The 27,159-nt window shown below is 32.3% G+C and overlaps 1 protein-coding gene across 2 annotated transcripts in view; it reads right to left on the bottom strand.

The window, feature by feature from the left end:
• The window catches only part of NCAM2 (neural cell adhesion molecule 2), a 417,403-nt gene that overhangs the window by 9,703 nt on the left and 380,541 nt on the right, over positions 1 to 27,159 (bottom strand). Inside the window, exons 15-16 of one of the 2 annotated variants that reach the window (XM_080656220.1) lie at positions 26,275 to 26,455; positions 17,369 to 18,186 (exon numbers count right to left, since the gene is read on the bottom strand). In XM_080656220.1, coding sequence (XP_080512346.1) covers positions 18,080 to 18,186; positions 26,275 to 26,455 — 288 coding nt within the window. In that variant the 3' untranslated portion in view covers positions 17,369 to 18,079. Of the gene's footprint in view, positions 1 to 17,368; positions 18,187 to 26,274; positions 26,456 to 27,159 lie in introns of those variants that run through there. The other variant, XM_080656219.1, reaches the window with a different exon arrangement.

Raw genomic sequence — 27,159 nt, 5'->3', positions numbered from 1 at the left:
AGATAATTTAAAATTTAATTTATCTGTAATATTTCTTTCATCGGCAACCAACAGTATCTTTTACTAAGCACTGATTAGTCTCTTGAAAATATAATCACTATTTTAATGACTTAGATTTAGCTAGTTAGCTTTTAAATGATAAATATTTTATTTGTGACTTTTTTTTAGAACTAAACAGTAAATTGATCTGCTTCACTTTCATCTTTATAAAAAACTCTTAGAAACATTTTATTTGTAAATTACCCTATAGCAGTGGTTGGCAAACTGCGGCTCACGAGCCACATGCGGCTCTTTGGCCCCTTGAGTGTGGCTCTTCCACAAAATACCACATACTATGACCTGGGCGAGTCTATTTTGAAGAAGTGGCATTAGGAGAAGTTTAAGTTTAAAAAATTTGGCTCTCAGAAGAAATTTCAATCGTTGTACTGTTGATATTTAGCTCTGTTGACTAATGAGTTTGCCGCCCACTGCCTTATAGTAAAGGAATATTGATGTTAAAAGCTATTTTTTGTTTTGTTTTTAATTGATTTTTTTATTGATTAAGGTATTACATATGTGTCCATATCCCCCATTGCCCCCACCCAACTCCCGTACATGCCCTCACCCCCCTGCTGTCTGTCCATTGGTTATGCTTATATGCATGCATACAAGTCTTTTGGTAACAAAATTATATTATTTTTAACTTAAAATTTAAAAAATTAAAGGTTACTTGAAGTTATTTTTATGAAAAACAAAATGTATTTCTGTCATTGAAAAGGGTGGGATGGTCATTAAATATGTTTTTGTTATAAGTATTTAATTTTTTTCAAAATAATGTTTTTTTGAAAAGTCAGCTTATGGACATATTTAAATATGTATTCTCATATCCCATGAGGTTAGACACAATAACTATGAAAGCTAAATTTTCTTTTTTTTTTTCTGCCACCAATTTACTTTGGTGTGAAAGTACTTATTTCTCTTTGGATTTTTCATTTAAAAATCTAAAAAAAAGAAAAGAACCATAACCAAAATTATATCACTAGATTCTAGTACACACAATAAAGGAAAAAAATGATAATATTTTTGTTTTATTGTTTTACTTATTAAATCTATTGGGGTGGCACTGGTTAATAAGATTATATAGGTTTCAAGTATACCTTTCTATGATATATGATCTGTATATTGCACTGTGTGCCAACCACCCAAAGTCGCATTATCTTCTGTCACAATATACTTGGCCTTCTTTATCCTTTACTGTTCCCCTCCAGGGGTGGGCAAACTTTTTGACTCGAGGGCCACAATGGGTTCTTAAACTGGACCGGAGGGCCGGAACAAAAGCATGGATGGAGTGTTTGTGTGAACTAATATAAATTCAAAGTAAAGGAGCAGAGGGGAGAGCAAGAGAACCGGATAGAACAGCCGGATCTGGCCCGCGGGCCGTAGTTTGCCCAAGGCTGCCATAACCCCTTCTCTCTGGTAATCACCATACTGTTTAAATCTTCATCTATAAGTTTCATTTTTATATCTTACATATGCAAAATAAGTCAGTCAAATAAACTAAGATCCATATGGTTTTACACATTTGTAGGATAAGGTTTTTATATTAACAATGATAAACAGTTAATAGTGAGAGTTTTTACTAGAGTATGGAAATATCCTTGCATTACAGAAGGCACATTGTAGGGTAAAGCATACTTTTAAAAGAAAACACATTGTGCAAATTTAATAACCAATAATCATCCCTAAGAATTTTACACATTTTCTTTTATTATGTAAGACAAGCTGATTTTCTAAATCACCTGTCACTCTAGATATAGAAATTATCTTAAATTTATAAATTAAATTATTTTCTGTGATATTTTTCCTAGGATCCCCCAAGTCAACAAAAAAAAAAAAAAAAAAAAAAGGAAAGTGCAGTAAAAGAGCCAAAATATAGAAAATGAGGCTAGGGTCTAGACTGGGCCAACAAAATATTTTTTAAAAAGATTTAAAACTTTAATAAACTTTCCAGATTTAAAAATAGTAGGGATGACTGGCCAGTGTTGCTTAGTGGTTGAGCATTGACCCATGAACCAGGAGGTCACAGTTTGATTCCTGGTCAGGGCATATGCCTAGGTTTGGGCTCAATCCCCAGGAGAGGGTGTGGAGAGGCAGCCAATTGATCAATGTTTCTCTCTCATTGATGTTTCTATCTCTCTTTCCTTCTCCCTTTCTCTCTGAAATAAATAAAACACATATTTAAAAAATAGTAGGGATATTGAAAAAAAATGTAATCACAATATCCCTACAGAAAAGACAAAGGTGTAGCCTTTACATTTCTTGATATAACCACTTGTCAAGAAAATAAATAATATTCTCTTACCCTGTAGAGTTTTGTAAAAAAATGCCTTATTATCCTATATAATAAAAGCCTAATATGCAAATCAACTGAAAGGAGGAATGACTGGCGGAACGACTGGTTGCTATGATGTGCACTGACCACCAGGGGGTAGATGGTCAATGCAGGAACTGCCCCCAGCCTACAGGCCCCAGGCCAGCCAAGGCAGGTGTGAGTGGGGGGGGGGGGGGCAATCACCCCACCGATGCCCACAGATCGGCCCTGATCACTGGCCAGGCCTAGAGACCCTACCCGTGCATACATTTTGTGCACTGGGCCTCTAGTGCGTTTATGAACCTTTCTATTTCCAACAGGGCATACTGAATCTCCTAAACAGAACCTAAATCACATTAAGATTTGTCTTTGGACTTGTCTTTTCTCAGTTAAACTAAAGGGGAATCAGGCATACATGTATAAAGGCCATATTTATATCTTTTAGATATTTTAAAAAATAATTCCAAATATCTGTCTTCTATATATTTGGAACAACATGGTTTTCATATTACCTTGGCAGGTGTAATTAAAAATAGAAAAAGAAAATAAAAACTTTGATTAATGTGTTATAAAATTCTCTATTAAAGACAGAAATGTTAAACCCATTGATATTAGTAATCTGTGCACAATGTCATGCTATTTCCATCGCTCTAAATACCACATTTCTCTTCTGTGTCATGACTAGGAGCCTCTGGAATTTATGGTACCTAGTGCTTATTCCTGAATTGATAGATGCATGCAAATTTCATTCGTATTTCATTTTGCTGTTTGAAACGAATGTTTGAACTTCTGAGATTTCCGATGTCTGTTCAATACTCTCTCTCTCTCTTTTTTTTAATCCTTACTGGAGGATATTTTTCCATTGATTTTTTTAGAGAGAGTAAGTTAGAGAGATATCGATGTGAGAGAAACACATCGATTGGTTGCCTCCTGCACTTGCCCTGACCAGGGCCTGGCCAGGAGGATGCTGCAACCAAGGTACATGCCCTTGACCAGAATTGAACCCAGGACCCTATAGTCCACAGATTGATGCTCTATCCACTGAGCCATACTGGTGAGGGCTGATCAATACTCTTTAACTGTATTAATTAGAAATGACAAAATCATTGTAAGTTGTATCAGTAAAAATGATTAAAAATACCATTTTGCATTAATTAATTTTTTTTTAAAATACCACCATTTATCCCATATATGCCCTCTTTCACCTCCACCCACCCCTACCACACAAAATAAGTAAGTAAACACATAAATATCTATATATATAAAAGCCTAAGCGACTGTTATGACTGGATGACCAGATGACTGGACGACTGGATGGTAGCTATGATGCACACTGACCACCAGGGACAGACGCGCAATACAGGAGCAATGCCCTGGTGGTCAGTGTGCTCCCACAGCCAACCTCCCATGGTCCTCCCCGCCCCCCCAGCTGCCCCAATTGACCAGGAGGGACCCCACCCATGCACAAATTCATGCACCAGGCCTCTAGTAATAAAATAAAAAGTCTTTCTTAAAAAGAGCAAAAATCAAATAGCAAACTCAAGTGTAAGTATGATTAGATTTTATGTTCTCTCCTCTAAGCCACTTTTTTTTCTTTACTATTTCCCCATACAACTAGAAAAATATTGAGTATATCCTCATAAGATAGGTGTTTTTGAAAAATTATAAACTAGTACTATTTCATCATATTTATACTTTGAAAAATGCAATGTACAACTAAAACAAAAAATTAGAAAGATGATATAAAATAAATATTAATGGAAGTTCTAATTATTAAAATAGTCACAGTGGTACTGTTCACTTGTTTTGTGTCCAACACACCATAACACTATTGGATATATTTAAATAATTATAATTTTATTGTTTCATTTTTTTATTAAATGTATGTACAACTCTTATGTATTCCAGCCAAAGTATTATTTGATAATCAAAATAGTAATTTACTTTTCATTGTTTATAGTATCATCTGTTAAAAAATTAGATCTACTAATTTTTTAACAGATGATAAAAAGTTTTAGCTCAAAACTTCCTAGATTTTAGCAAGTATGTTTAGTTGCTAAGTATTTATTTGAATATTGCTAATATTCATGTACTACAATGCACAAAATAATTGTAAATATATATTTATGTTTTAAAACTAGTTTTTTATTATTGCTGTTTATTAATAACTTACCTCATTAAGGCTTCAGGTTGAGATCATTTTTTAAAGATCATTTTAATTCTCCTAGTTTTATCTGTACATTTCACTGTAACCAGAACTTAACACATTTTTATTCATATAATAAATTATCTTTTTTGGTCATATCCTTACTCTATAAGTCAAATTAAAATCTTTCTTGACTGATGCTGAAATGAATAAACACAAGATAATTATTAATAATGCTCTAATTATCTCTGATAGGTGACATTAACTTTGCTCAGTTTGGGGAAAAGGATATACATATTCTTTATTTGGTATTCTCATCTTCTCTAATTCATTTTGTCTTCTTTAGTTCATTAGTATTTTTATTATAGCTACTTTTATTGCTATTTTTTACACTACTTTAGACACATTCATCTTCATTAAAATAAAAATAAAATTAATACTCAAAAGATTTTTACAAAATGGATCAAAGGGTCCTCCCTACAAAACAATAAAACTACGTCTTTTGTGTTCTAATCTCTTATTCTGTTACAGATTGGTTCCCTTAGGTACAGCTCACAGAGTTCATGAGATTAAAAAAAAAAAAGCATTTACATCATTCAAATTCCTGACAAAATACACTTATTAGTGACATTTTAAGTTCACCTGAGTTCATATTATTCAGATATTTGACTGTTACCTGAACTAACAGAATGAAAATTGTGTGGGTATAACATGTAATCTCATGCATTTTTCAATGAACAATTTAAAGAGAAAAGTATGTGATGCTAATATTCTGTGATGGCTGTGAAACGAGCACTTTATAAGTGAAGAGAAAACCTCAGAGAGTCTTTTATAAGGGACTGCATTTCACAAAAGACTTCTTGGAATGTTAAAATAAAAAATCTTTAAAAATACAGGGGTTGGCAAAACTAGGTTTACACTTGTTTATATCAAAAATACATGCAGGTTATAATTATGACAGTAGCTTTATTAACTCAAAAGAATATCACAATGGCAAAAAGAAACCCTACTTTGCCCACTCTTGTATATTAAAAATCAAAATTGAGTTCTAATCATGAAAAAAGTATATAATTATATAAAATTATACTGGTTAATAAGAGCTTTGTGAGTAGGAGGCATTTTTAGATTTTAGGATCAGTAATTTGCTGTGTTTTAAATGAACATGTATTGAGTTCAATGGAGCTCTTTATAAAAGTTCATGTTGGAGAATAATATTATGTGGAAGTTCATTTTATATAATTGTCTAGCTTTTATATCCCTTGTCAATACCATTTGTAGAATCCACATATTAATTTAGGAATTAGAAATTTTCAGATTTTAAAAATTATAAGCAGAATTTACCAATCATATTTCAACATTACTCAGATATATCAATAAAGTCTAGTGTTTTTATTGTATGTGTTTTAAATTCTCAGTACATTTTAACAAGGTGGTCATGTTTTTCCTAAGTATACTCAGTTAAACAATATTGATAGTTTATTGCTTACTACCAAATTTGTTTTCATACAACCTTCCTTTTTTGAGAGATGAAAACTGTATTTTATGTCACCTGTTCCTTATTACTGTCTCCATTCTTTAGTAATTTTGATTATTCTATCAAGATGTTTTGTTACATGTATAGCTATACAGTTTTTTTTTAAATATAAACTCAGTGGAAATCCAAAAATTTCTTCCAAATCACTTCTCCCTATTAAGAGGTATTTTGGGGGAGAAGGTAGGGTATCAATGAAGTGTTGATAAACCAGACATCTTTGTTGTAAATCCTCACCTGAGGATATTTTTTCCATCATTGCTTTTCAGAGAGGGGCAGGTGAGGGAGAGGAAAGGAGGGAGAGAGAGAGAGAGAGAGAGAGAGAGAGAGAGAGAGAGAGAGAGAGAGAGAGAGAGAGATCATTGATGTGAGGGAGGCATATCAACTGATTGCCTCCTGCACATGTCCCTGGGGTGGGGAGCTAACCTGCAACAAGGTCCACGCCTTTGAGCAGGAATTTAACCCTCGACCCTTTGGGCACAGGCCAAGGCTCTAAACACAGAGGCACACTGGCCAGGGCCAGACATTTTCTAATGTGTGATTTGTGGAAAGAAAAAGTGGCTCGTTGAAGACATTTGGCTTAATAATTAAAAGGGGATTGTAAATATGTATATTATATAAATAGCATCTATAATTTTTAAAACTATACTTCTTTCTGAATGTGTTTTCCTATATATGCTTGTTAACAAAGGCATAATTACACACTAAATATCTTTTCAAAAGATCTTCTGGTCCTTTGATATTATAAAAATGATATTTTTTTTTTGTCCAGGAATAAATTGGTAAAAAATATGTGATCATCCTTTAATTTATCACAATGTTATTAAACAACTCTATCAAGCAGCTATTAGGATAAAATAAGAAAAAGACCAACTGTTTTCTTCTTTGGAGGCTCATAATATACTGGGAGGGCTGAGTAAGGCGTAATTTAGAAACTGAAATTCAGTGTAATTGATTGTTTTCCTAATAGTTAACAACACTGTGACCTGAGCAGATAGGTGGAAGAAGCCTATAAGTTAGTGGTTAGTGGTCAAGGAAGGCATGATAGAGAAGATAACATTTGAGATGGTGTTGAAGGAGTTTTCCATATGATGAGAGGAGTGTATATCAGTCAGAACATGGCATGAGCGAAGATGGGGATGTATGAAAGAAAATATATGATATTCTGAAATTAGAAGACATATATGGATATTAGAGATAAGATTTTGGGTTGATTAGCGGGATGGGGTTTATTAAGTGATAAATTATGTTCAAGAGGATGGACCTCTCAACTGAATAAACAAACAAATAAGTGAACCAGAAATAAACATAGACACAAACACCACCACCCACAAAACCTACAAAGAGTGATCTTTTCCCAAAAGATGGCAGGGAGTTATTAGAGATACACACCCAGGGAAGTAGAACTGTTGTAATTGCAAGGAGATAGTAGAGGCCTGGGCTAAGCTGTGGAATTTCTGGCCAGTCTTCCCTCTCTCCTATTTCATGTCCATTTCCATAAAACATGCAGGCATGCCAACCCAGTTTGATGTTTACACTGAAGAAGAGAGTACCTAGACTCAGCCTTTTACATGTGGTTAGTGATTGGATTAACATTAGATAATTAGTGTCTATTCGAATGTCTTGAAAATAGACACTGTATGACATAAAATACTGTAAATTTTACAATATATAGTTATAATTATGTATAACTATTCTATATACTTATAAATGAATGACATTTCAAATGTCCCATCACTTTTACTCTGTTTTTTTTATTATTTTTAAAAATATATTTTTATTAATTTCAGAGAGGAAGAAAGAGGGAGAGAGAGAAACATCAATGAGAGAGAATCATTGATTGGCTGCCTCCTGCACACTCCCCACTGGGGATCGAGTCCACAAACAGGGCATGTGCCCTGGACCAGAATCAAACCTGGGACCCTTTAAGTCCACAGGTCAACACGCTATCCACTGAGCAAAACTGGCTAGGGCCCCCTGTTTTTTAAGATCCTACTCAATCCCCCTTAAAGTTTTATCTTTTATCTTTTCTAAGTAATGTCCTGTCACCCTAGCTAGTTTGGCTCAGTGGATAGAGCATTGGCCTGTGGACTGAAGGGCCCTGGGTTCAATTCTGGTCAAGGGCATGTACCTCGGCTGTAGGCTCAATCCCCAGTAGGGGCTGTGTAGGAGGCAGGCAATCGATGATGTTGCTCTCTCATTTATGTTTCTATCTCTCTATCCCTCTCCCTTCCTCTCTAAAAATAAATAAAAACATGTTAAAAAAAACAATGCCCTGTCAAAAGTAAACAACCCAAAATATAGCTATTATACTTGTATGGGAAATTTGACTTCCGTAATTTCTATACAGTCTCCATATGCACTTTACTCAGTTTGCTTTGGTGGAGGTGATTTAGTTACTTCCCATTAGGTAATGAGGTTTCTATTGGCTAGCTAGAAAAGAAACTTATTAAATTGGAATTATGATCAAACAAAACTTCTTAAATTGGAATTATGATATTGACCAGTGATAAAGAATTTAATAATTTAAATTTTAGTTCTTTAGTTCAACCATTACCTGCCCATTTTCATTTTTCTGTTAATATTAATAGATTGACCATATATAGAAAATAGAAAAGTTTTCTTTGCATAAACAAAAAATACTTTTAAAAAGACTATATTGAATCACATCCATGGAAGATTAAACTAAAATTGATATTTTTCAATTTGTTTGTTGGTTGACATCCCAAACTGTGTAATCTATTATAAAACTCTTAAATATACATATTTTGAATTTTCTAAATGTATAACACAATAGATGAAAGATATAAACAAATATATGAATAGAATTATGAGTTTGCCAGTAATTTATAACATATTGGGTTTTGTGAAACTTCCAGTTTTAGACACTCACTATATTATCTCAGAGATTTCTTCATTATGGGTATATATTTTAAAAAATCAAGTTATTGTATTAAAACTAAACATTCTAAACATGTCTAAACATTGTAAACAGGCCATTATAATTAATATTTTCTTGTTTTTAAGAGCATTAGGGAATTTTGCATGTAAACTTCTTTATAACATCCATACCCAGTTTAGTCTTTTTGAAATTATATAGAAACAACAGCAAACAATAGCAAATTGAAGCTTGTTGCTCATGAATTCTTCAAAACAGAAATGCCAGTTGGAAGAGATAATTTTAAACCATATTTAAATAGAAAAAAAATGACATTTTACTGTGATTTTTCCAGTATTTTAATATTTATGTTTGTAATGATAAATGAGAAATCAGAAGAGAGGCAAGCACATAGCCTCTATACAAATGATGTGTTGAAACTGTTTATTTTGATTTCTTAAAATGAAAGGGATAGATGCTGAGATGGAAATATATATTTTAGTTTTTATTAGACAGTAACTAAAAATACTGTTATATAATATTAAAATACCTATTTCTACCAACCATGTAAATGCCATTTTAAAAAGTATTTTCAGAAAATGTATAAAAATCATAAATATAGTTTAATTTGATATTCGTTTAAGACTATAAACTCAGTGTGAGTGTATTACCTTGATCATGGCAAAGCAGCCACATTTACAACTTGAAGTGAGAAAGATAGCAGCTGACTAATAGAAGTTCCATGACTCCTGGCAGAAAGTGTGGTGGGTTAGTTAATACATGGCCTTTACTTTGCCACATACTTTTCTCTGTTGGACAATCAAGCTGAAATTAATGGAGCTAGGTTGAAGACATAAGATCATATATGTATAGAATAGAATTGGTTCAGTGTAATTTAATAATAGAATGATAAGAAAAACTGAGATTTCAAGTTGCTTGACTATGTCCATGACTAATTACTTGGGTTCTCTGATCCTCAGTTTCTTATTATAATAAATAATAAAATAATGGTGTTTGATTAGATTAGGTTTCCTCAAATCTCTTTCGCTTCTTCACAGTGGCTCAAAACAATAAAGAAATATAAAGGTAATGTGACTGTCATTAGAAAAATGTCAAACAATGACAGATACTTCCCATTTCAAATCATCTCATTGTCATGAGGCTTCAAGATAAAACAATAAAACAAAACAAGATATAAAACTTCTATAACTATTGTATTAATTGAAAGAAGTTTAAATATTGCAACAAAATATAGACATTATTTTTAAAATATATTTTTATTGATTTCAGAGTGGAAGAGAGAGAGATAGAAATATCAATGATGAGAGAGAATCATTGATTGGCTGCCTCATGCATGCCCTCTATTGGGGATCAAGCCCACAACCTGGGCATGTGCCCTTGACCAGAATCGAACCTGGGACCCTTCAATCCACAGGCTGATGCTCTGTCCACTAAGCCAAACCAGGTAGGGCTATAGACATTATGTTTTGAAATTTATAGACATTTTGAAATTTCTAGAAACATGTTTCAATGGGTGGTATATAGGGTATCCCCAAAATGTATACACACTATGAATAATTATGAATTCCAATGGGTTAAATCTGAAAAGAAAGAAACATCAGTTGAGCTATCAGCTGTTAAGTGTATATATATTAAGATATATATATATATATATATATATATATATATATATATGAGTGGGTTCTTCTAGAAGAAGAAAGATCAAGTGTGTCTTAAAATAATGCAAATCTTAACAATGAAAATTTTCTTTTGTAATTTATACACTACTTAATTTTTATCTGGCAGTGCAACATGATAAATATATATTCATGTCTAAACCTTAAATTGCAAATTTTTTACTTAAAAAAACTAACTGAATAATTTATATTTTAAATAATTATTATTAGAACCCAGGTCCAGAGCTAAAACAAACAAAAGTAATATGTGTTTTTTTTTCTAATTTTATTGATTTCAGAGAGAAAGGGAGAAGGGGAGAGAGACAGAAACAACAATGATGAGAGAGAATCATTGATTGGCTGCCTCCTGCACACCCCCCACTGAGGATCAAGCTGGCAACCCGAGTTATGTGCCTTGACATGGAATTGAACCTTGACCCCCTGGTTCAGAGGTCAATGCTAAACCATTGAAACACGCTGGCCAGACAGTAATGTGTTTTATTAAGAGCACTGGATCTGGGTTCTAATTGTGACTCTTTACTATATAAATTATTTAACTTCTTTATTCCTCGCCATTCTCATCTAAAATATGGGAGAAATGATACTTCAGAGGGATTGTATGAAGAGTGAATAAGATATTGCACTTAGGCATTCTGCACTGTGTATGACACAGTACATGTCAAAAAAATAAGAGGCTCTCTGTTTTGTACTATTTTTATTATGAGCTGTAAACTTCCAAAGTCATTTATGCTTCATACCTTGGTTGTGGACAAGCTAAGAACCTTAGTGATTTTCTACAACTTTATTCTCATGGTGCTCAAACTGAATTACAATGCTATATTAATCAAAGTAATTGGAGGAAATCACTTTAAGCATTTATGTCTGCCTTTACAAACATTTGTAGCAATGTAGACTACTCAATAATTATTGACATTATAAAGCATATTCATATGTTTCACTGTTATCATCTGGTTATTTTGGCCTCCCACTAGCAATGAAAGTTTCTAAGAAGACCCTAGAATTAGTTTACTATGAAAGTAACAGTATTTGTTATTGTTTCCAAATTATTTTACAATATAAGTCTGTTGATGATGTATTATTTCTTCCAAAAGATAAATCACTCAATTATTATATGTTTATTACATTGAAATATAGGAGTTGACCAAGTTAGAAATGAAAACACACAAGGACAGAAAGGGTTTGTACCAGTAATAAAGAAAACACATATAACAAAGCTTTTCCTCAGTTTTCTTTATTACAACAATGGAGACACAAAAATACAGAAAATAAAATGACATTTAATATACTATGAAACACATGCGTAAGAATACATATAGTGTTGATTATTATGTTGAGGGTTTGAAATAAGAGATGATACTGAAGACAATACATTTATAATGTACATTTTTTTCATGGAAACAACCTATGATGAAAACAAATGCAAGTAAAATAATCAGATCAGAAGTGTTATACATAAAATCAATGTAAGATGTGAGATAAAAATATTTTTGAAAAAAGTTCATGAATTGTGGATATTATTTAAAACAGTGAGTTGTAGTTGTTTGCTTTTAGGAAAAAAAATTAGCTAGAAAAATTATTTCATAGTGGCCACTTAGCACTAACATAGAATTTGAAAAAAATATAGTGTACTTTAAAAAATGATGCTACCTCTTAATATTATGAAATGTTTGAGATATGAAACTTTATATTTTAGTACTTAAGATGGAATAATTACTTAATTTAACTTGAACATACACAATTAAGAAATTTTGCAATATACGTAGGCTTAATACAACCAACATTATATTAGTTCACATTTAATATAAAATTCAGCTCTACTTGAATGAACAAGTCTTTAAAAAGTAAGTAAAACAATAGTTTACCAACAAAGACATGAGGACATCAACTGCTGTTCAGATCATCTCAGATATACCAATAGCACTCTTGAATACATGTTTTCCTTGGGTGTTGTTTTTTTAATATATATCGATTTTGTTTCATAGTAGCTAAAAGGGATGTAATAGAATGCTCCACTCTTCTGGTTCTATTTAGGGGCAGATATTTTAAGCTTCTGTACTAGAGTTCATCTGGTTCATAATCTTAGAAAAGGTAACAATGTCAAAGGTGTTTGGAAAACAAAGCATTGATACTAAACCCCCATCTCTTCTGTTTTAGAGCAGTTAGATTGAAACTGACTGCATTCTTTGCCTTACGTAAAAGTGGAGATGCTGCTCATCTACTTTTATAATCTTTACGTGTTTCATCAAGTTCTTAAGTACAATGAAGTAAAAAGAGAAAATACTACAACTTTATATTTAAGTTAAAAATTGTTAACTCTAGAATAATACTCAAGTTCTGAGGATAATTAGAAAGAGAGTAGTTAATGAGATGTTAGAAAGACTTTATTTTAGTGAAGACCTAAAATTTACTGTGATACCTTCTGAATTCTAAGATTAACTATCAAATATTAATAGTGATTAAGTAATACTCTTTATTTTTTAATCACATAGCTGACTTGAAAATAGTCTTTTTACCAAGTTAAGTTTATATTAAAATCATTTCAAGCACTATTTGTAAATTATTTGTATCTCCAATCATTTTATATATATAAATTTGAGCTGCCCATTCAATGCATTAACTTTGGTGAAGTTTTATGACTTATGCAGGGACTTTAAAATTTACCCATGACTAACAGAAAAGAAATAGAAGAAACACATAAACAATAACGATTTAACAGATTAAATACATCCTATTTATTCTTGTCCAGAAATTGAGAAGCAAAAAGGGAGGGTGATAATAGGGGGATATTAAAAAGAAAAAATAAGAAGGAAGGAGAATAAGAGGAATTAAACCAAAATAAGAGATTCTACTTAATTTTTTCACTCAAATGTTGTTTAAAAGATATCATGTTATGCCCCCAAATTTGAATCTTAATAAAATGAATAAAATTATTTAATTAGGTGATTTAATTAGGTATGACCTTAATGATGCTATATCTATATTCAAGTGGAATCATAATACATAAGACTAAAGAAAATTATAAATGGTAACATTTAATTTAGATAGTATCATAATATATTATTTAAAGTTCTTAATGCTGCTAATATAACCAAAATCAAAGAGGTTAAAATTTTCAGATAATTTTACATGACTAGAGATATTTATTAATAAACTTCTATAAACTAAGAATATTATACAAAAAAGCAGCTAACAATTCTTGAAAGCTACACAAAAACATACTGAATTATTATATTAGTAATATAAATATCCGTCTTGAATCACTAAAATCATTTATAATTTAAAATTTTATTTCCCCATTCTTAGTGTAGGTATATGTATTAAAAATTAAAAAAAAGGTTCTCATGTATCTAACAGTTCACCCAGATCTAAAAGTGCATGGCTTGATTCTCTCTTGCACACTACATTTTATTGAATATAAGTGAATAATTATAAATCCAATCATTGTATTGAAATTATTGTAGAATTTTGCTTATTTTAGGTTTAATTTAAATTAAATATAATCAGTGTTCTTACATAGAAAACATTTGAATTAAATATAATAGTTTTCAAATTGACCCCAATCATATAACCTATGACTTACTGTGCATACTTATAATTTTAATTATTAATTTTAAAAGAATTGTTGAATATTTAAAAAGTCAAAATTATTTGCAATGAAATTATTTATACAAGTATTTGTTATATAAACACACATATATATAACTTAAGTTATATATATATATACATATATATATAACTTAAGTTACATATATAATTTGAATCCAATGTCTAGAATCTGTGTGTATGTGTGTATATATATATATATATATATATATATATATATATTTAATATTCTAAACACTTGAGATATTTTAGGCTAAGAAAACGATGAAAGAAATGTTAAAAAAATAAAACAAGTCATTAAAATTTCAATCTTGTCCATGTCTTCCAGTATGAATGCATATATATGCACTTGCATAATGGTTTTGGAAAGAATACGATTGCAGAGTTAATAAAATATATTTATTCTTATTGAATAACAATATTAGGAGAGAGAGGATCAAAATTAGCAATCTACCTAAGGTTCTTCCATGCAAAAAGAAATTTTGTAGGACAGAAGAATTTACTAGCATATCTGAAACATAGCGCCAGTGGTCTTATAGTTATCTAATAAATAATGATTGTGTTTGAATTAGGCTAGTGACCATTAAGACTGAATGATATATAAAGGAAAGAAGACAGACAAGGCAGACTTGTATAAAGTTGGGAGATTTCAGGTTTGCATATAATATTTAACCTTATATTCTACATGCAGATAATGGTAATCATGCATAAGCACATCAACCTAGCTCTGTAGCTGCTATAATTTGGTCAAAACCACCTTTTGAAATGATTTATCACTTAAGGATATGAGATATATATATATATATATATATATATATATATATATATATATATATCAATTGACGTAGGCACATATTTATGGTTATATATAATAATTAACACAAAATTCACCTTATACACAAGTTCATATTTGTACATTTCAGACACAAAATTTTATTTAAAAATCCATTAGATAAAAAAATCATTGAATGATACTGTACAGAGACTTAAAATAAGTTTAATTTTTATGTGTTGCTTACCAAATAATCACATTTATTTATTTAGAACTATAGACAGACAGTAGTTAGCCAAGAAATACTGTCAGTTAGATTTGATGGATGCATATAACAAAATTAAACCTCAGATAATAAAAAAGCAATTCAGCAACACACACATTAATATTTTTTTATAATCAAACAAGGTTATTTACAATCTCTAATATCTCATTTATTGAAATGCTATAGATGCATTTATAGTTTTAGTGTTTTTAGTTTTGTGCTTTTCAATTTCTTATAGAAAGCAAAGCACAGAACTCAGTACTTTGAGATATCTGATAATTTTTTTAAAGATTTTATGCATATCTCAGAGCTGTAAAATAACTGTTCATCTAAGAATAAAATTTAGCCAAATGATAGAATGCTTTTTAATTTCAGGATTAACAACGTGGGCTATACTTAGATGGTTAAAAATCAAAATGAACAACTCATTAAAATGGAAATAATTCTACTGGGATAGAATTTTAATTTTAGGTTCTTTTCTGAATTGTCAAAATGTCAGTCTAGGTGTCATGTACCTGACTGAGTGTTCTTCATATCACTCTCGGTGACCTTGAGTTAGAGAAGATATTCCACGTTCTCCACAAAAGTGTTTTGTAATATATGCTAAGTCAAGATAATTTCTGCAAGACTGTCTTGTGGAAATATTTTTAACTTATTGGAAAGATCTAGGCAGGTTATGATGAATGAAAAAGAATTCCTGGAAGTATTTTTAAAACTCTTTGTTTTCCAAGTACTTTCTACACATTTGTAATAAACATATCTACATATCTTATCCAAATTCAGAGATCCTGGAATATAATTGCAATTATATTTAGTTCTTTAGTAAACAGACATTGTCTATGCTGATTTAAAAACAGAACATTACTGCTCTAGCTGGTTTGGCTCAGTGGATATAGTGTTGGCTTGCAGACCAAAGGGTCCTGGGTTCCATTCCGGTCAAGTGCACATACCTTGGTTGTAGGCTCCTCCCTGACCCAGCCTTGGTCAGGGTTCATGCAGGAGGCAACCAGTCGATGTGTTTCTCTCACATCGATGTTTCTGTCTGTCTTTTCCTCTCTCCCTAAAAATCAATGGAAAAAATCCTCTGGGATTAACCAAAAATAAAATAAAATAAAAACAAAGAAATAAAAACGGAACATTATTGAAAAATAGGTTAGATTCCCAAAATGCACAAATTGGGATTTCCCTATTACTTAGCAGGGGAATAAGGAGGGAAGAAGAAGTATGTTTAGTCTGTGGATGGGTCTTCTGCATTCTACAGGTCTGTTGATGGTAAGAAGAAAAACAAGCAGTGGATAGCAATGAGTTTGGAAAAGATAAATTAAAGAAACTAGACTAGTAAAGGCAAGTCTAGCCTTAGACCTTGGGGACAGCTATAACAGTGTCAACAATAAAACTAAAGTTGAAAAAAGAAACAGAGAATACTTTCAGGAAACAAAGTAGTTTTTGATGAATGAACCTCAAAGCCCAGATCCAATAATTTGATTTACCATTGAGTTATGGTCACTCTTGTGAATATATATAAATCTAACTGCTTCCTAATTGCCCTTAATAGTAGTAAGAATCACTTGCTACCTGCTGAGTGTGGCTCCATGGTTGAGCCTTGACCTACGAACCAGGAGGTGATTGTTTGATTCCAGATCAGGGCACAGGCCCAGGTTGTGGGCTTGACCTCCAGTAGGGGACCTGTAGGAGGCAGCTGACCAATCAATGATTCTCATCATTGATGTTTCTCTCTCTCTCTTCCTCTCCCTTCCTCTCTGAAATCAATTACAAAATATACTTTTTAAGGAAAGAATAACTTGCTAAAGTTAGTTGGCAGTGAAAAACTCAGAATATCCTTTTCTCATTTTACAATGAACAAAAATTTAAAAAAGAAAAGAAAATCATCACCCACACTACTCCCTCAAACCTAGCTTCCGTTAAAAGGTGGAATCTAGTAACACCTTCTCATCTTAATTTCATCTTCTTGAAAGCAATAGCTAACATATTACTTTTCTCTCTGAGCCTTGCAAAGTAATTGACTCTTAGGTGTTCAAGAAAATGTAATAAATAAGTATATGTATTGTTAGAACATCAATATTTGATGGCAGCTCAAAACACAATCCAAGTCAAGTGAACAGGGTGCAATTTAAACATATTCACATTTAATTTATCATTTACTGTGGGGCAATTGCATAGAGATATTTTCACTTACTAAAAAACAAATCTGGATTTGTTTCATTAGTGTTCAATTTCAAAAGAAGAAACTGTGTTTCATGTTTATTCCTTATGAAATTTAAGGTAATTTTAAAAAGCAGTACAATAGAGACATATATCTAACATAATAAAAATTATCAGGTTTACGATTTATGTTAGAAATGTTCTTTAAGTAGAAAACTTACATTTAAAAAATAACAGTTAAAATCAACATAAAAGATCCACAATTCTACATAATAAAATAACTATACAATGTATGTCCATATATATTGTTATATTTGCAAAATAACGAAATGAAGAAAGATTAGATGTAGCAAATGCCTAAATTCCAAGTAAAAATGACATGTTTATTTAACAGGGTCAACTGTAGAAATTAAAGAACATTTTTGAATGAAGCAAGTTATTCAGTGAACTGATATCTGAAAGAAACAATCCTGATTCAACTTCCTTCAGTGAATTTCTGACAAATGATCTATTATATAGGTTGACAATTTGGGGAAGGAAAATAAAGCTAATTGTTTATGGGTGGATATACATACATAATTAATTGGAATTTAGAAAATATTTTATTATAATTTTAGATTAGCCTTATAAATTGCAGGTCATAAAAGGAAATATCTTATGATATGACAATAACATTAAAACATGCAAGACAAACTTATGGCTATCATGAAAGAAAACCCAGCAGCACTCAGCTGCCATGACTGGCTTCCATTTTCACCTTTATTCGCTTCACAGCATTTATCTGCACGATGAAATAATTTTTTGAAAATAGAATGAGAATAAAATAATTAAGGGAAAAAGAGTAGAGTTAAAAACATGAAAATAAAGGAAAAGAAAAAAAGTGACAGTAGGAAAGAAAAAAGAGAAAATAATTAATGCAAGATTTCCACAATGTCATTGACAATTATTTTGATACAAGACAAAAAAATAGTAAAAATGTTATATAAAACATTTTTAAATAGTTGCCATATATTAAAAACATAGCCAAGGGTCAATACTAATAATGTTTATTTCATATAACTTAGATATTGGTTCTATCATTGATTGTTTAAATGTGAACATCTTAATTATTCTATAATGAATATACGATTTATGGGAGAAAAATCACCAATCGCTCCACTGTGCTCCTGGCAAATTCAAACAGCTGCTTTAACATGAGCTCATCATATTCTGCAATGTTTACTGATAATTTTTGTACCATAATTTATTATAAGACATTCATTCAATAAAAGTAATATTATTATTATTAATAAATAAACTACCAAGAAATAAGAAAAATTTACACATTCACACAATGACAATTTGCAATAAGAATCGAATCAAGAAGCATTAATTCAACTGACCACAGGCACACTTTAGACATATGTCACAGTACTTCATGAAAAATAATTTTAAGAACCAAAGATCATGAAAATAATTTATAGACTTACTTTTTCATTATGTGCTAAACCAAAAAAATATTATTTTGCATGTAGAATTTATATTTAGAATTGACTGAGATTTCATTATAGTTAAAATGATGTTTTTCCAAAATAATTGAATTCAATTCCATCACTGTATTGAAATTTCTCTAATTTATATTGTAATAATAGATTTAACCGTAAGAAAACATTTTAGTATTTGCCATGCACTTGAATATTTTGTTTTCTTGTTCATGTTGAGTAATTCAGAGATGAAAGTGTATACTAGATGTGTGTGGAACTAGAGTGAAAATAATTTACAGTCATTAGAAGTATGGTCAAAAAGCCCAGAAAATAAATACAAATTAATTGAAAAATTTTAGCAATTTATTTATTGGTGATGATTTATATAATTTACTTGTGAGTTTGTTAAATAAAAAAACTCTCATGCTTGATTTCACATGATAGAATCATTTTACCATTGGATCTTAAGAATGTATGAATGAAGATATTTGTCACCAAATTTTATATTGATACTCAATATTAAAATTAGACATTTCTTCAATCATAGCTACAAGAGAAGATAAAGTAAGTGATTATTAAAAGATACTAATATTATTTGGTTAAAACAAATAAAATTAAATATTGTTTAGGTAAAAAGAAATGATAAAATGTGTATAAGTAAAAATAAATGATAAAAATGGTTTCAAAATAAATTTATTTCCAAGGATATTTTAAAACAGGGTATATTCAAGCCACCAAGAGGCGGTATTTTCAGTCATCAAAATTACATAACAAATCAATAAATGCCATTTTACCAGACTTTAGTTCTAAATCATTTTTATAATCTAGTTTTGTAATCATTTTTATAAGAATCAGTTTGTCACAATTATCTAATATTCTCATATTTTTTTTAAAAATGAGGTGGAATTATGCTTGAGTATTTCAAAAGGGAACATAACTGTGAATTTGCATACTCTACATAAATCAAGAAACATGTCTTTCAAAATAAACACAACTTTAAATGGTAAAAGTGAGAAAACATTGTTAATTACAAAATACTTTTAAAATCAGAATCTTGTACTAATATGTCATTATTATTAATAGAATATATGAAGGTAAGATTAACATATTTTCAAAAAATAATTCTTTAGACCAAGAAATAAATGTATTCCAGATTTAGTCTATGGCTTTAAAAAAGTGAAATATATCTGAATGCATATAAGTAAAGTTTTTTAAAGTTTTAAATAATTTTTTATTTTTCAATTACAGTTTATATACACTATTATATTAGTTTTAGGTACATATCCCATTAATAGACATATTATTTACTAAGTGACCATCCTAATAAATCTTGCATCCATATGGCACCATACATTGGTCTAAGAATATTATTGACTATATTCCCTATGCTGTACTTTACATCTTGTGACTATTCTGTAACAACCAATTTGCACTCCTTGATCCCTTCACTTTTTCCTCGCATCTCCCCCAATCCACCTCCCTCCTTCATTTGGACAATCTATAATGCATGCTATATAATCAAAATAAAACAACAGAAGTAAACAAAACAGAAAAAAAAACTAAGTTAACTTCTGAACTCCATATTGTATAAGATTAAATAAAAAGGCTCAAGACCTGCTAGTTTATTATAGATAACTTATTTTATATATGGGTATACATTTAGCATGTTTACTTAAAATAATATAAGAAATCATATATAGTACAAGAGTAATTATATGAAAGTATATAAACACTAGAGGCCCAGTGCATGAAATTCGTGCATGGGGGTTTGTGTGTCCCTCAGCCCAGCCTGCACCCTCTCCAATCTGGGACCCTTCGAGGGATGTCCGACTGCCCATTTAGGCCCGATCCCACTGGGCCTCACAATCCAGGACTGCTGGCTCCCAACTGCTCACCTGCATATCTTCCTGATTGCTCCTAACCGCTTCTGCCTGCCAGCCTGATCACCCCCTAACCACTCCCCTGCCAGCCTGATTGATGCCTAACTGCTCCCCTGCCAGCCTGGTCACCCCTAACTGCCCTCCCCTGCAGGCCTGGTCACCCCTAACTGCCCTCCCCTGCAGGCCTGGTCACCTCTAACTGCCCTCCCCTGCAGGCCTGGTCACCCCTAACTGCCCTCCCCTGCAGGCCTGGTCACCCCTAACTGCCCTCCCCTGCAGGCCTGGTCACCCCTAACTGCCCTCCCCTGCAGGCCTGGTCACCCCTAACTGCTCTCCCCTGCAGGCCTGGGTCTCTCCTAACTGCCTTTCCCTGCAGGCTTGATCGCCCACAACTTCCCTCCTCTGCCAGCTTGCTCACCCCTAACTGCCTTTCCCTGCAGGCTTGATTGCCCCCAACTGCCCTCCCTTGCAGGCCTGGTCCCTCCCAACTGTCCTCCCCTGCTGGCCATCTTGTGTCTACATGGGGGCAGGATCTTTGACCACATGGGGCAGCCATCTTGTGTGTTGGAGTGATGGTCAATCTGCATATTACTCTTTTATTAGCTAGGATAGAGGCCTGGTGCATGGGTGGGGGCCAGCTGGTTTGCCCTGAAGGATGTCCCGGATCAGGGTGGGGGTTCCCTTGGGGTGTGGGGCGGCCTGGGCGAGGGGCCTGTGGTGGTTTGCAGGCCGGCCACGCCCCCTGGTGACCCAAGCGGAGGCCCTGGTATCTGGGGTTTATTTATCTTCTACAATTGAAACTTTGTAGCCTTGAGCGGAGCCAAGCCTTCTGCTTGCTCCCTGGCGGCAGCCTTTTTTGGGGGGATTTATGTATCTTCTATCACTGAAACTTTGTAGCCTTGAGTGGAGGCCTAGGCCGGCAAGGGCAGGTGGAAAGCTTGGCTTCCTCATTGCCAGGGAAACCCAAGCCTCCCTCCTGCTCTCTGTGGCCATAGCCATCTTGGTTGGGTTTATTTGCATATTCTCTCTGATTGGGTGGTGGGCGTGGCTGGTGGGCGTGGCTTGTGGGTGTAGCGGAGTGGGGGTTAATTTGCATATTACTCTTTTATTAGATACGATCATTTTTCCTTATTTTGCCAATACATAATTTTAACTCTCTAGAATATTTTGGGTGTAAAGACTCCCAAATTCACCATAACGCATCACAAACTTTAATGTTGCTCCAAGAAATCTTCTAGAGCAAAATCAAACAATTCTTGCACTGTAAGGACATGTCTTTGATGAAGCTTTCCATGAGCCCTTAGCAGTCAGTGGATTCAGTCATGGTAAATTAGATATTATTTTGAGACATTTTTATAGAAAAATAAATATTTTATTTCCCCCCAATTTCCATTAAGCTGCTCTAGCTTTGTGTCAGCTGCATAGTTGAGAGGGGATGAATTCTAGCTTCTACCTTTTCAGATATCTTTGTCTGTACATCTGTGTGTCTGACTTCTGGACGGCATTGTCTGTTTCTCAGCTGCGAGACATGCTCTAGTTGTGTTTTTTTTGTTTTTCATCGTACAAGTTCTTATAACACGACTGTTGTTATTTTCCCTGCTCATCTTCATAGCAACGCTTCTGGAAAGCACTAAATAAACATGGCGTCTCCATGTTCTAAACTCACACACAATCCTGAGATTATTCCTCCTTAATTTCTCTCCCAACGACTTCAGCAAAGCTTGATGTGATAAGGACAATTCATATTTTATTGATTAACTTGAATTGACCTCTCAGCAGAATTTGAATTGTCAAATGTGATTTATATCCTTTCTTCTTGAAATATGACTCTTAAGTTAACTTCCAGGATACTAGTCTTGTGTCATTGCAGGGATTCTTAGTCTTATGGGAGGGGTGGTCCTGTCGTTAACTCTTCCAGTATAATATTATGGGTTTTGAGGATGCAGTTCTTAACCCTCTGTACTTCAGAATCTCAAGAAGCACTCCTTAAACATATATGCTGTGCCAGTCACCGTTCTAGATGCCAGGGGAAACATCTATGAGTATCGCAGACACCAATTCCTTTTCATGGGCATTACTGTGTTTGGTTTTAACCTCACCCAGGCTTCAAATACCATTCCCCTGGTAAAGTTGACAGCATTGTAGTATATGTTTCCAAAGCATGGATCTTTTCATCTCCATACACACATAGCTAACTACTACTTGACAGTGAAAACTTAAGGAATGCCAAGCTGATTTTATGTTAATCTTCATCCTCCAAATCCAAAATTCTTTGTCCTCAGAAATGATGCCAAGAATGGCCCAATTCCCCAAGCAAGACACTAAAAAATCAGCAGTGCCTACTGAATCTGATTTGTGACACAAGCAAGGTTAGTCTACATCTACAATGTGTCTGGGATTTATCCGTTGTTTTATTTTTCTACTCCTATTACTTTTATTTTTCTATAAGTATTACTTTCATTTTTCAAGCTGTTCACCCATATATTGCTTTTACCCAGATGAGCAAGATTAATCTGTTTATAATGCCTATCTATTCATATAACTTTCCTATTTCAAGTAATTTCTTTTTGTTTTTTTGCAGATAAAAATGAATTTAATTCTTTCTTCAACATTCTTTAGTAAGTAAGTTTACATTATTTAATAATCAGTTATACATTGGATAAACCCTGTAAAAGTTACTTGAATATTGAATTAAAATGAGCAACTGAACTATCTTATGATATTAAATTTAAAAAGAAAAAGAAAATTAGCCCATTTTCCTTCCGTACGTTTTTCTACTTAGCTTATTTACTACAATATTTGGCAATCCTCCTCCAAGAGTGCAGTTCCAATCTGACATACATTTCAATAAAATGCATGGGACTATCATTTATGTGTAAATACAATAAGGGTAAATTCTTTCTTTAAAACTATTCTAACTTTAAACATTTTTAAGGATAATACCTATCACTAAGCATTTCAGTCAAGTAACAAATTTAATTATTTTGTTATAACACCTGTGCTTTCTCACTGGTTTTCGGATTTGTTTTAAAATAATTTATATGGTTATAGAAAACCTTGGATTTCCTGGGTTGGAGGTTCTTCTCTATCCTTATCTTTATTCACACACCTCCAGGTTCTCCTCCTGCCATGCTTTTTCTAGTTCTTAAAGAAGATCAATTTCTTCCTTCTCTGGAAGATTTCTTCCATATAAGACACTTTCCCTGGAAGCTTTATTCTCTACAAGATTCTTTTGGAAAGTCATTTTCTAAGGGAACCTTTCCCTAACCCCCACCCTATCTGCATATGTAGATGCCCTTGTCAAACCCCCTCAAGGCATCACACTGCATCAGCACAGCTCTCAGCTGTACTTGGTGGATATTCTAAATTTTGTTTAATATTTTTCATACTAGATGGTAAAGCCTTTGTAGGCAGGGGCCAGTTCTGTATTCACAGATTATTCTTCTATATTCATCTCAGTACTTGTTACAAAGCAAGACCCCATTAAATAATTGGAATGAATCAATGAATCTTAACATTGCAGAACCAGAAAAAACTAGCTTAAATATGAGAAAATGCATATCAAGGAAGTTAAGTGACAAGAGCTAAACTGAAACTATAAACCAGAATTCTGTCCATTTTCCTTGTTGGTACCGCCCACAAGATGATTCTTTGAAACTGAAACAAACACACTAAAGTGCTTTTATAGTAAATGTATCATAGAATACCTTACCTAGTTTTGTGCCTTTATTTTGTCTATACTTAATGTTAATTTTCATTAGCTATTTTTCATAAACATAGTAGGGTCTCTGGGAGTATAACATAAAGTAACCTGCCTGAAATTGATAATTTTACAGTTTGTGTTTTATCTATAAAATGTTATTAAAATGTTGACTTCTCCATCATAAAACATTAATTTTTACCCTGATAAAAATAATTATTTCCTTTAAACATATGATCTACATTAAAGATTTAGGAGGATGGAGTATATTCTTTCAATCCCCCTTTGCTGACTCACATTAAGAATCACATTTATATCAGATTCTTGATATCTGCATAGAGGACAATTACAAGCAACATAATAAATTATAATTTCAGAGGCCGTTATTGATGTTTCAAACTCACAGGGACAATGACCTTGATAGTACATTCAACCATTCTTCTTATTTAGGTGAACCATTTATAAGGGCATTAGATTTGTCATATGACTTAAAGTAGCTCTGACTTTGAACAGATCCTTTAACTTCTCAAACTTATTTTGGTAAAATAAGGATAATTCTTCATTGTTAAACTCAGATTAAAATGAGATAATAAATGCAGAAGTACTTTTAAAAATGCCATTACAATATGAGATACCCATACAATTTCTGATGCTCCCAGCATTCTAATTTCAAATTATAATAGGAAGCACTTATTAATACTAACAATACAAAGTCATAATATCAATTATTTTTTAAGCCATATAACTAATAGTAATTACATTTTAATAGAAAGATTAATTATATAAAGCTGCTCTCAGCTTTACAGAGCTGATGTACATCACAAAATCATAATAATGAGATTAATATCAATTTGAAATTATAAGAAGGTTAAGTAGCATAACTGAACTGACACATTTTATTTTTTTCCAGTCTCAAAAGTGTTATGTAACAATACTGATACTCTATTATGATATGACTTAATTAAGCCATGCCTATGAATATGCTGCTCTTAGCTCTCTCTATATGTATATATAAAGAATGCATATATTTATACATATGTATGAAAATTTCCAGTAAATATTAAATATGATATTTAAAGGAGCAATACATGTTAAAATACATCTAATATGACAACTCACTAACAGTTAAACATGTCTACAAGTCAAGATAAAAAAATCTTGCATCTTTATCTCTCATGTATCGGAGAAATATTTTCATATCGCTGCCATGGATTTTGATCATAGCACTGGGACACGGTGGCATAAGCAATGCTACCTAACAGAGATAGAACCCACCAGTGTTCTGTGCACAGTGTTCTGCCATGTTGTGCGTCTCCTTGAAACACTAGCCACATTTCTTTCTGGGACTATGTCTGTGGGTGCTTCTGCTTCACTGTGTAATTGAGTTTATGTTTCCAAAATCAACCTGCGTGGTCGGGCATGGAAGAGGTGGTCATTATTTTTGGCCACATCTTCCCAGAAGTGGAGGACTAGACTCCACATGTTTGGCAGACAAGTTGTCTCCTTTGCAAAATTTCTGGTCTCAATAGAAATGTTTCATGTTATATTCAACAGTCACTTTGACCTCCCATCCTTGCCCTCTGTTCATTCTTCCTCCACCACTTTAAGCATCAAAGTTACCAAAATATATTTATAAATTAACCAAATCACCATAGCAAGAGTGATTGAGAAATCTCGACTAAGACATGTCACACTAATCATTATTGGAACTTAAAATTTGTACTTTTCATAAAATTATGTTTTCAAGAATAAGAATCAACCCAGAAGGATTATAAAGACGATATCATCTTTATCTTCAGCCTGAGAAAGCATCTAGTTTTGCTTACCTTTAATAATGTTGGGCTTTGGCGGCATGCTGAACTCATAGACTGTCGGTTCAGAATATCCCAATCTGTTGGCAGCTGTAATTTGAACCTCATACCCCATTGTCCACTGTAGATGCTCCAAAATAATATGGTCTTTATTTCCCTGCACTTTTTTTTCTAGCCACTGGTCTTCTTTATCTTTCTGTAAAGGCAATAAAAATTGGTTTTGTAAATACCCACACACTAAAGTTGAGAATTTTAAAAAATCATCTTGTGGTTTTATTAATATCAAGAAAATAAATTTTCTCATCCACGGTGATAAATGAAGTTGCTATCATCAATGAAGTAATTTGTAAGACTTTTCTATAAAAATGTTTAGTTTATATATCAGCCAAATACTGACAATTTCATAATTAGCAAATGATAATTTACTTCCATTAAGATTTTAAAAAAAAAATATCACATCTATCAGTTTGCTATTTGTCCACTTTGTTCATTATTAATAATCATGTGAACCTGAAAAAATGAAATATGATATATAGAAAGAGCCTAATATATCCATTAAAGTAATTGCCAGAGAGTATTGTTTACTTTGTGTGTGGGGTGAGGGAGGAGGGGTGGTGATAAAATGTCTTGGAAATTAAGTTTGAGTATTTTTTATAGATTTAAATTACCACAAGCATTTTTATTACTATAATATTTTAGATTTATAATGAAACAACATGTAAGAAAATTATTATCTTTAAAGAGGTTATTAGCATAAAAATAAATGTTATCTCATTCTTGAATTCTACACTTAAGTCCTATCTCTTTTCTAAAATAAATGTTTTAAACTATATAGTATTTGAATTACCATTTTACTAAAATAATACTGCAATTAACATAGAAAAATATTTTTATGAATGA

This window comes from Plecotus auritus (genome assembly GCF_963455305.1).
Source record: "Plecotus auritus genome assembly, chromosome: 2".
Classification (NCBI taxonomy): Eukaryota; Metazoa; Chordata; class Mammalia; order Chiroptera; family Vespertilionidae; genus Plecotus; species Plecotus auritus.
This window is presented reverse-complemented; position numbering and strand designations above follow the sequence as displayed.